Genomic DNA, 12,139 nt, shown 5'->3' with positions numbered 1-12,139 from the left:
AGCCAGCAATTTAAAGGGTCTATATGATACATAGACAGAGATTTATCAACCTATTTTTCCTATTTTAATATGCTTGAAATTTTCTCTATTAATCTCTTGACCTGTAGGAGCTAGAGAGATGGCTTAGCAATTAAGAGCACTGGCTGCTCTTCCAAAGGACTCAGATACAATCTCCAGCACCCATGTGGCAGCTCACAACTATCTATAACTCTGATCCTGGAGGATCTAAGGCAAAACGCTGACAGTGGAGCTGGGATGCCATAACACATCCCTTAGGGAATCCAGTCTGGTTTGGGATGGAAACCCCTTGCCTATTTGGCTTTACATGAGAACCATGACGACTCAGAAGCCACAGCATCCAAGTTCAGGATCTCTAACAAGCACAGTCATGTAGAACGCTAATCTCTCCCCTGCTAAAATGATCATCACTGGGAGACTGAGAGCTATGTTGACCAGATGCACTGTGGGGGGGGCAGCACATCTGTCCACCCTTAGATGACTCCAGTATCTCATCTCATTGGCCCCAGCAGGCAGCTGTGCTTTCTCGGGCCTCACAAGCCTTGATCTGGATCTTCCACCCCGGGGACCATGTACGCAGTGTCTTCAGCGTGCTGCTAAGTGGATGGCAAAAATATTTGTCAGCCATTAACATAGAGGGCTGGAGAGATGACTGAGTCAGTCAAGTTCTTGCTCTGCAAGCATTCAGACCTGAGTTCCATCCCCAGAACCCAGGCGAAGAAATGTCAGGCCTGTAACTGTAGCTTTGGGGAGGCAAAGGAGAGTGGATCCCTGGAATTTTCTGAACAGCCAGCTTAACTCTTTGGAAACGTCCAAGTCAATGAGAGATTCTGATTCAAAAAGCAAAGTACCTGGTGCCACAAGAGCAACATCTACGGTGTGTCCTCTGACACCAACATGCGCACATGGATGTGCACCCACATACACATGTATACACACTTATAAAATCCTAAACACATGTAATCATAACCTTAACCCAGTTGTGAGGACCTGCAGTGAGATAAAGGGAGGCTGGCCGAGTGGTGGATGACTTCTTCCCCATCTCAAATGTTCCTTCAAAGGGCGACAAGAATAAGCATGTCTTAGTGGTTCGTGATTGGTTCACGAGAAGGCATTCTCTGTTCCTTTTAGTTCCAAAGTGGGGAGGTGGAAGGTTAGGGGTGGGAGTGGAGGTGGGGACAGGGACAGAGTCATCTAAAAGGTGTTTGCTAAAGAAGGAGAGGAGAGAAAGAAAGTAAAGGAGTGCGGAGAGAAAGGAAGAAAGAGGGGAAAGAGATGGAAGGAAATGCTAAGTCTAAAACTGAAATATTGCATTATCGCTCAAGATCTGTGTGAATGACTAGCATTTCTAAGGCTGCCTTAGAAAACACATCTACAGATACAGCTCAGTGGTAGAGCACTTTCTTGGCGAGAGAAAGACTCCCAGTTTGATCCCAAGCCCACATGGGTGGAAGCGAGGGGTAATAAGAATAACAAGAATAGCAGAACCCAATTCAAGAAAGACTCAAAAGTCAAAAAAAAAAAAGTAACTTTTATAACAAGGTGACTGAGGGGACACTATTCATCTACAGTAAAGAACAATGGTTCAAGCGCCAAAGAGTAACTAAAAATGATAGATGTTTAATAACACATAACATCATATAATACTATTTAATATTATATACAATGATATTATATGTTATACATAATAGTATATTATATAAAATAATACATTAGATGCTATAATATTATATATTGAATATATTACATATGATAGCATGTAATATATGATAATATGCATGCATAATTTTAAGGAGATAAGCGCAGAAGTCATAAAGAATTACTCCGCTCAATTTAACAATTTATTACTAGTAATGAGGAGCATTACCTCCGAGTAATTTGGTGAGAGGTATTTCCCATTGCATTTAGCCACATGTCTCAGGATCTTCAAAGCTTTTTCCCCTTGCTTCCGGGTGATCAGCCAGCGGGGAGATTCAGGAACTACCCTGGTAAGGGGGGAGACGTTTGAATTAGGTCAGAAATCTGAAAACCCAAAAGCTCGTGAGTCTTTCTAGCCAACAGGATCTTGCAGCAATCAGCTTACAAGTCAGGACAGTTCTCAGAATTGAAAACAGGCTCTCAGAAGTGAATTTTCTTTGCAAATTTACAATGAATGGGAAACAGGCTAACTTGGCTATGAACCCCCCACCCCCTCAAAAAAAATACCTGAAAACCATTTCTCCACAGTTCAGGGAACCCTACAGTACTATGTCTCCGGTTACAGATATGAAAAGGATTAGGGCTTAGTATGTATCTAGGAGAAGACAAAGACTTCCCTTATTCATGGAGCCTGATTTACCCATACATTAAAATTCAATGAGGGGAATAAATTACATTTGCCCCAGTATGAGTCAAGTGCATACATCTGGAACATCTTGACAACCTATTTCTCTGACATTCTCAACCTCTTATTCATCAGAGAAGGTTAATTTGTTTAATGGATTTTTTTATTATATTTAATCTTCATGGTGAAATATCGAGTTTGTTACTTTATAATTCTCATGAAAGTATTGCAAAGAGATAAATCATAATGCAATCACCTAGTCTGGAATTTTGTATTGGGGTATTTTACTATTTGCAATGGCCACTCTTAGTCAAGCAACCAATAATCCCTACCAGTTGTCAAAATTCTCTACTAACTCCCTAACCACGGCAATCGGGAGAGTTAGGAAATCTTCATTTCAGAACTCATTTCTGCGTTGGTTTGGCATTTGTTCATGTGCAATAGGATCAATGCAATGATTACCAAAATCATATTACCAGTAATAAAGGAGGAAGAGGAAGCTGGGCAGTGAGATGGCGAGCTGGATGCCCTGCCAGCTGGGCGTAAAGTAGGCAATCCCAGGGAGGAGGATTATTCCAAGTGTGAAGAACATCTGGATCACGATTCCCACAATCCTCCTTTGTTTTGAACCTACTATCTCTGTCACTGGAGGAAAAACAGACACAGACGAATAGGGAAGTTCTCAGTCAACTCCAAAACAAACAGAATGGACACCTGTTAAAAATCTTCTGGCATTGTTGGACTACTCCAGAGCCCAAGGACAAGGGGGCTTCCATACGTGCTGAACTTCTGAAGATGGCTCTCCAGGTACCCAATGTGTGTTTTTCCCAGTTTTTTTTCCTGCCCTGATCCTTAGGCTTTCAAGCCAGCACCCTCTGAGTGTGGCTGAGGAGGGCAAAGAACACCTATGCTGGTTTTAGGTCATCACACTATGGCTGTTGAGAAGGTCATTGCCATTGTCAAACCAAACACAGCAAGCTAGTTCACCCTTATCACTGTAACACTAAGGATATGTAAATTATAGTCCCTCTTGGAGAATTACCATGGACATCAGACTCTGCCTGTACTTTCCACCGCCCCAAGACAGTTTAGATTATGCATGTTGTTTGACTTTTCATGTATGCAACAGATCTCTAAAATCCACCTGGGAAATGTGTTGCTGGAAGCCCGAACTCCTCTGCACCTTCCCACTAAGTGGTTTTTTGTTCTCATCATCCTGCTGGCTGCCTCGCGGCTGCCCTAAGTTCACAGTTTTGAACATCCACATAGATTTGGGTCGTGTTAAAAATGCCACACACTTCAGTCATGCCTCCATTCCAGCCAGTGACTCTCAGTCCCTACTTGTGCCCACTCTCCTTTTCCCACCATAAAAAGAGCTCCAGGTATCTAAAGCGCCCCTGCTAGGGTCTCCCACAGTAGTCGTGGGCGGGATTGGAAATCCGAGCATCTGAGACAATACTGTCAGATGAGCTTTCTAACTTCCTTGCTCGTAAATCCTCCACCACTTAAAGCAGGTGGCTGATTTGCGCTAGAATCAGAGCCAAAGGGAACAGCCTGGACCAAACATAAGCAAGAGGCAGAGTTTCATATTCTCTGTCTGGTTCCCATTTTAAAACAGCCCCCAGTCTCTGCAGCAGCTGGAATCCCAGCCCAAGTCCTCCACCTGCTTGAGCACGTGTTGCAATGAGGTCTCCCGGATTTCGTTGTGGGAATGCTGAGCTAGACTCCCGCCCCCCTCTGCGCCCGCCCCCTCAAGTTCTCACACAGAGGAGTGGTTGCAACAAAACAATTCTTACCAATCACGAAGCAGGTCATCCATGCTCCCTTTCCAAACACGCCTTGCAGGAAGCGGAAGATGACAAACACAGAAAAATTTGGTGCAAATGCCACCACAACCCCTGTGACGCCAACACCGAAACAGGATATTAAGTAAATGAGTATCCTGCCATACCTTCATGAGAAAGAGAAGAGAGAGACCCTTAGACATGGTCTTCAACACAATGGAAATGGAATGAGACAGGATGCAAAAACAAACAAACAAACAAATCAGCATCCTCTGTAGCCCACCATCGCAGTGAACAATGTTGATAATACACCTAGGAAACCAGAGGGAAACAATTGGAACTCATCTCTGCAGGGACATTACGAAATCAACAGCCCACAGCACATTCTTTGAGACGGAATAATTCCCAGTGGTGACCCTCTCTGCAATGCTGTCCTTGCAGTTTCCCTGCTGGCCTGGTCCTGACATTTGCTTTCATTTCTGTGGGTGGAATCTCAGGGAGGAGGGGGCAGAATGAAGGAGCCATGCACGTTACAGAAGTCTCCACTTCAATCTTGCCTCATCCAGGTACTAGTCCAGGACCTTGGGCAAACTCCTCAGTGCTCTAAGACTCAGGTTTTGTTTGCTTCCCCAGTCACCCCCTTCTTTTTGTTAGTGATGGTAAAGAGGAGAAAATGAGGTTGTAATGTGAAAACTATAAAGTTCAATCAATGTGTGTTGTTATTGTGTGTGTGTATGTGTGTGTGTGTGTTTCATAGAACTATAGCCAAATAGCTCAGACAAAGGGATAGGGTTCTGTGGCCAGTTCCCCAGTCTGTTGTGAGCTGATCCCACAGTTGTGCCAGGTGATTGGCTGACAGGAGCTCATCCCCAATAACCTATAGGAGCTTTCCTCCTGTGGTATTTTCCTTACAAATTTTTAGATCATTCTTACTTCTGCGTCTTTGCATTAAGGGCCGAGAAGGAAACAGCCTTAATGTAGCCACATGTTTTAAAAGTCAACTTTATTTTTTAAAATAGCTTTAGGTTCAAACCGAATTTAAGCAGAAAAGACAGTGTTCCCATGCACCCCTCCTTTTACACATGCACACTTGCCCTATCACCCCCCCCCCCCATTGAGTGATCCGTGTGTTACAATCAGTAAGCTTAAGGTCACATATCATTGCACAAGTCTACAGTTCACACTAGGCTTTCGAGTTCCCTTCTCCAGTGCCAGGGATCAAACCCAGAACATTGGACAAGCAAGGTAAAAAGCTCTGCCACTGATCTACACCCACCCAAGGTTCACTGTTGTGTTGGACAGTCTGTGGGAGACGCCCACACTTCCACATCACATCCTTAATTCCTCGCTGGTAGGAATGCAAATGATGCTACCCATTATTAGTTCCTAGTGGTCACTCTGCATCCCAGGCAACCATTGTCTCCATTGTTGGCAACTTTCTAGAATGTTCTACAGATCTATAGGGATGTTCTAAGATTCTATAGGAATCATACAGCTTGAAATCTTTTCAGATTGGCTTCTTGAATAGTTTTCTCTATGTCTTTTTTAGGGTTCCTAGCTTGTTTCCTTCTAGTGTGGAGTAATATTCTACTGCCTGGACAATGGGTCATTTATCCATTCACCTACTGAAAAACATCTTAGCTGCCCCCAAATGCTGGCAATTATGAATAAATCTGTTGTACAGTCCACATGAGAGTTTACATGTGGATGTAGATTTTCAGCCTTGTTGGGTAAATACTAATACTGTAATCTCTGGTCCTGTGCATTTCGTTTTGCAAGAAACTGACAAGCTGACTTCCCCTCTGCTGTGCCATTATGTGTCCTCCCAGCAAGGAGCAACAGTTTCTGTGGTTCCACACACTTGCTAATGTATTATCCCCAATTTATTTAGTTTGAAAATTGCTAAGAGTGTGGGTGTTTTGCCTCCAGGTATCTCTGCAGCATGTGTGTGCAGTGCCTGCAGAGGCTAGACGAGGGCATCCGATCCCCTAGAACTGGAATGACAGCTGATTGTGAACTGCCACGTGGGTGCTGGGAATTGAACCTGAGTCCTCTGGGAGAGCCACCTCTTCAAACCTTATCCTGTGTTTTTGCATCTGTGTTCATGAAAGCTAAAGGCAACGAGGTTTTATTTTCTTCTAATATGTTCTTTTGGTTTAGGCAGTAAGGCAGTACTGATGTCACAGAACAAGTTAGGGAGTGTTTCTTCACCCTTATCTTCTGTAAGAAATGGAGACTACTGTGTATGATTTATTATCTACACAGTAGAATTTACCTGCCCCAAATCTGAACCTGGTACTTCCTGTTCAGTAAGGTTATTCAATATTGACTCAATTTATTTAATATACATAGGCCTATTAAAAGAATACACTTCTTATGTGAGTTCAGGTGGGTTATGTCTTTCAAAGAACAGATCCACTCGATCTTGGTTATCAAATCTGGGGCCATAGAGTCATTTAAATTGTTTCTTTATTATGTTTTTAAAGTCTTTGGGATTTTAAACCATCATTAATTTGAGTCCCATCTCTTTTTCTTAGTTGGTTTATCTAAAAGGTTATTAGATTTCGGGGCTTTCCAAAATCCAGCTTTTGACTATATTAATTTTCTCTACTGACTTATTGTTTCTGATTTCTTTGATTTTTTATTCTAATTTGTATCATTAATTTTCTTCTGTTTGGTTTAGTATTTAATTTGGTCATTTTTGTTGGTGTTGATACCTAGTGTATAAATTCAAAGTGTGGGTTTTAGATAAATCTTATGTTCTAGTAAGAATCTTAATGCAGTAACCTCCCTCTGCATTGCTTTTGCTGTGCCCATAAATCAGACACATTGCTTTTTTCTTCACTGTGTACAAAGTATTTTAAATTTCTCTTGGGATTTCTTCTCTGTTAGCAGAAGTACAATGCTTAATTTCCAAGTATTTCGGAATTTCCAGTTTCTTGTTACAGATTTATTGTTTTGTTTCTTGGAAACAAAAGATTAAAAGATTTGTCCTTTAATTTTTGTTAAAAATGTATTTTATGGCCCAGAAAATAACTTTATTAATGTCTCACATGTATTTAAGAAAAACTTGTATTTTGCTATTGTTGGATGATGTGGTCAGTAGGTGTCCACTATATCCAGCTGACTGGTGGCATTGCTGAATTCAGTTACGTCTTGATTATAATATTCTGTTGGCTGGATTTTTACATTTTGGATACAAAGTATTTGAGTCTTCAACTACAATGAGGGATTCATCTGGTTATCCTGTGGTTCCATCAGTTTTTCCATCCTGTATTTTGATACTCTGTTGCTAGGTACATATATTTTAAAGATTGTTGTGTCTTGTTGAATAAGTATAACTAACCCCGTGTTTCCATTATGAAGTTTATCCTTCCTAATATCAATATGATGAGTTCTACTTTGTTTGGTTATTCTTAGTGTGGCTTATGTTTCTCCACTCATTTACCCTCCACTGCGTGCATCTTTACAGATAAAGTGAGTTACTTATCGGCAACTCATTGTTGGGTCTTCTGATCCACTCTGAAAACTTGTGTTTTATTGTGACTGGGTCTTGGGCTGGGTGTAAGCTTGAGTTAATAGAGTTCTTGTCTGGACTGCATGGGGCCCTACAATGGACATGGTGGGATTGTGTCTATGAGCTTGCATTTGGTAGGTAGACATAGGACGATCAGAAATGCAAAGTCATCCTTGACTAAGTAGCAATCAAGGCTAACCTGGACTACACGAGACACGGTAGCAGGGGTGGGGGAACCTTTGCTGAAGCTAGAGTCTAGGCTGGCCAGTCAGCAAGTATCATTAACCCTTTTCTCTCTGGCCCTGCCCTCCTGCACTGGAGTTACAGGTGTGCACCCCATGCTCAGCTTGGATGTGGGAGTTGGGGACCCATCCAGTCCTTGTGCTTGTACAGCAAGCACCTCCTCCACTTGAGGCATCTCCCTAGCCCCCAAGTCTGGTCTTTTAATAAGCCCTTCATTCTTCACGTGTTTGATCTTGGGCATTTCTCTTTGAGTTCTAGAATTTCCACCATTGTTTGTGTTGCCCACCAACCCCCAAACACGCTGTATTATATCCATTAACCTCTTACCATATTAACCATGGTTTTAAATTTATCTGGCTTGACAGCGCCAACATCCATGCCCATATCTGGTTCTGATGTGTGCGGCCCCTGATTGAGCTCCGGGTTTGTCTACTGGCATTTTATGGCCCTCTTTGCTTGGCATTTTAGCATGCCCTGTGAAAAAACTTTAAATTGTTTCTTTAGCCAGTGGACAACGATACTGCAGACATTCCTTTTTTTTTTTTCTTTTTCACTTTAACTGGGACATGGTGATTAGACCTAGACTAGATGGTGAGGAGAGCAGGCTGGACTTAGTATTTCACTCCTCCCACATGGAGGGCTAGTGCTGACTTAAGACAGGAATTTCTCACCCCTCAGGTCTGACATTCAATAAACCTGCAGATTAGGTTCTAATTAACCAGATGTGGATTTTTCATTTTCTGTTTTGTTTTGTTTTTGGCTTTTGGTGTGTGTGTGTGTGTGTGTGTGTGTGTGTGTATGGGGGGTATGTATGTGTGCACACACATGTGTTTTCTGGGAGCAGGCCTTATTATGAACAGAAGCATGGGGAAATTTTTCTTGATAGTCACCATGAAAACCTGGTACACTTACAAGAGGTAAAAATCACAAACATGGGCTGGAGAGATGGCTATCGGGAAAGAATCCTCATTGTCCTTCCAGGACCTGGGCTCCTCCCCAGCATCACTGTCCTTCCAGGACCTGGGCTCGTCCCCAGCACTTACACCAGGGTTCACAACATCTGTGATTCCAGTTCCAGGGTATCTGGTGACCAGGTCTTTCTGGAATTTGCTTGCCCGCTCACCCTCCCTCTTCCCTCACTTCTCCTTTTCCCTCCCTTTCCTCTGCAACTGCCCTACCCTTAGCCACCTCCCAGGGGTTTTCCCTCTCAGAGCGGTTCACACACTAAGCCTCTAACACTCCAGCAATTCCGGTCAGGTTTTCATTACCCAGCAGCCTCTGCTCCAGTAAGTGCCGGTTCCTAGTTTCTGCTTAGCTTTCCAATTTGGGGAGCAGCTGCTTGCCCTGTGACCTCACAGCTGGGCAGCTTTGCTGACTTAGCAGCTGGCTCCACCTCATCCTTGTCCTGCCTGAGTGGAGATGAGAAGCTTTTCACTTGGAAGTCCCTGTCTAGAGTCTTAGCTCGCTCGGTCCTCACCACTCTCTTTTCACAGGCATGCCTATTAAAATACCTCTCATCTTGTCTTTAAGGAATATAAATCACAGACACACAGACACACACGGGGTGGGGGTGGGGGACACATAACGGTGGTCGGTGCTGGTAGGAGGCAGGGTTACTGACAGCCCTTCTCTCATGTCAGCTACAAGGGAAGACCCTCAGCCCTGACTAGAGTTTGAGTCCTCTCCTATGCCGAGTTATTTTAGGAGATATGTTTATTGATCATGTAGGATGAAATACATAAGCAAGACCCAATTATAAAAAGATTAAGTTACAGTAGCCAGAGCTGCATTGCAATTCCAGCACTCAGGAGACAGGCAGGAGGATTGGGAGTTTGAGTCTCATCCAGTACACATAGTGAGACCCTGTCCAAAACCAAGAAGACAAAACCAGAAAGACAAACCAACCTAAACAAAAATGAGAAAAACGTAATCTAGTTCCAACCATAGCCAATGAGGGAAGAAGTGAAATGTATATGAAAATCCCTTAATAATGCTGAGAAAAATTCTTTTCAAAGTTTCAATACAAATTTGTAGAATAAAATACAAAAATTAAAAAAAAATCAGAATGGCTGACCTCATGAGTAAATTAACCAAACCCCAGCCACTGGACTATTTTGAGCACTAAATCTACCCCTCGCCTGAGCCTTGACGTCACTGCTCTGGGGCCAATGTTTTCCCTGGGATCCGTTCTCAGCCGCAAGGGAACCTTTTCTACCAAGGAACAAGGAGAGGAAGTTTGGAAAGGGAAGAATTAGTCAAACTGAACAAGAGTGGATGTCCTGGGTAGTGGGATAAAAAGTGAATGTAGCTGATAAAAAAGCATTTCTCCCACCACCACATAGATAGTGTGCTAATAGTGAATGAAGCAGCCGGTAGCTTACCCATACCTACCTATCCGCTGCATAGCCCAAGGTGAACGCCCCAGCCAGGAAGCCAAGGTTCAGGATGGCTTGGGTGAGGTCCAACATCCAGGCATTGGCACAGACAAGGTCAAACTGGGGAATCAAAGAAAAACGCATGAAGATACCTGGAGCTGTTTGCCTTCAAAACTCTCTCTAATATAGGTCAACCATCTTCACGAGAGTTGCTTAGATATGCCCCATGTGAAATTTGAGGATGCATCATATGCATGCATAGACACTGATCTATGCATATTTTCCTTGTTGGCTGAAATGACGGCAAGGGAGTGAACCCCTAGGATACGATGGATACTGGCATTTTAAAACAATGCTGTTAGTTAAGTCTATTATGTGCACCCATGGTATGTGGATGCTATGGTGACCGCCTGCCTTCATCCGACATCGTGAGCTATGCAGAAACTGACACTCCATTCTTAGAGTCTTTCTGTGACAACCTAACACTGACATGTTAGAGGATTTTGTCATTAATTCAAGTCCTCGAAGGTATGATTCCGATTTTATTGTCATGTGTGGGATTATCAGAACAATGGAGTTAGACTCGTGGCAGACACATCTAGAGAAATGTGCAAAGGAACTCTGAAAGCAGACAGACTGCTACCAGAAAAAAAAAATACAACGTTTTGCTTTAGAAAAGTGACAAGCAGCCTCAAATATAAAAACCCCGCATGGCAGGATTTGCTTCAAACCGCTGAGCTTTATAAATAACTGGGTTAGGGAGATGGAGACAGGCGCAAGGCTCCTGCCAGGAGTGACCCTCTTAATGAGATTCCATAGCTTCTTCCGTGTTGTGTGAGTTTAAATGCCCCAAACTGTCTTCAAACGCATGTAATTTCTTTTATATCAAACTGGTTCTCCTCTTTGCTCCTCCATAGGAGCAACAATCAGAAAGGATTTTTACACCCCATATTTATATAAGATTAATTGAAAATAGATACCCATCAGTATGTTCTAAAATACCTGGAGAGCTGTCTGAGCCAGACAGTGCCTGCTCTTCTGAGCTTTCTGCATGCCAGGTGCCAAAGACAGAGGTTGCATTTCTCAGGCTCCTTTGCCAGTGTGGGGCTGCTTGGCTTTAGGGAGCTGGTGCAAGATCAAAGGGAAGGACTCTGCTTCTGGTCTTGATACAGCTCCTACTCCCATTATGGCTGCCACAGCGGTGGCTGGTGGCTGGTGGTGGCTGTCATTCCCTGCTTGCAGCCCTGACCTAGCCACAAGTGGACAAAGGGATCTGACCACACTGGTACAGGCATAGGGATGCCAAAGTTGGGTAGTCTGGGCAGGGCTGACTACCAAGACTGCAGAGTCTATGTTTCTTTTTTATTTTTCGAGTCCTTCCAAATTAGCTCAGTGCCATCCTTTTGCTAACTCCTGACTAACATATCTAGCCTGGTTTTTATTTTTCTGACTGGCACCATGCTGGCTTGCAACAGTACAAAGTAAGGGTCAACAATGTGTGTATTTAAACAAATGCACAGGTGCTCTTCCGTGTCTGTTACATCACAGACCCTCTAACTGACCCTCTCTTGCCCAGAATCAGGTCATGCTCCTCAGTCCTTGGACAGTTGACAAAGAAGCCTGCTGCACTGTGGCCCTACAGTTTCTCTTCTCTTGTTTACAGCTGCCAGGAGGCCCAGCTGCCCATGGTAGCCCAGCCTGAGAACTTTCCTTTGTAGCTTCAGTCTCTTGTCTACAGCCTTCCTCCATGTCAGAGGCCACATAGACGATGTTGCAAGGAACCTCCCTCTTTTGTCCTCTGAGGAACTACAAGAGCCAGAAACTCCAATTGTCCTATGGATCCAAAGGTTGTTCCTGCAGGACCCCATCATGCCAACTG

At 43.4% G+C, this 12,139-nt stretch overlaps 1 protein-coding gene across 1 annotated transcript in view; it reads right to left on the bottom strand.

Moving 5' to 3' along the window:
• Positions 1-12,139, bottom strand: part of Slc22a3 (solute carrier family 22 member 3) — a 94,715-nt gene that overhangs the window by 33,189 nt on the left and 49,387 nt on the right. Inside the window, exons 2-5 of the mRNA XM_075950793.1 lie at positions 10,277-10,380; positions 4,138-4,292; positions 2,818-2,986; positions 1,886-2,003 (exon numbers count right to left, since the gene is read on the bottom strand). Coding sequence (XP_075806908.1) covers positions 1,886-2,003; positions 2,818-2,986; positions 4,138-4,292; positions 10,277-10,380 — 546 coding nt within the window. The remainder of the gene's footprint in view (positions 1-1,885; positions 2,004-2,817; positions 2,987-4,137; positions 4,293-10,276; positions 10,381-12,139) is intronic.

Source organism: Microtus pennsylvanicus, chromosome 1 (genome assembly GCF_037038515.1).
Source record: "Microtus pennsylvanicus isolate mMicPen1 chromosome 1, mMicPen1.hap1, whole genome shotgun sequence".
In the NCBI taxonomy this organism is placed as follows: Eukaryota; Metazoa; Chordata; class Mammalia; order Rodentia; family Cricetidae; genus Microtus; species Microtus pennsylvanicus.
This window is presented reverse-complemented; position numbering and strand designations above follow the sequence as displayed.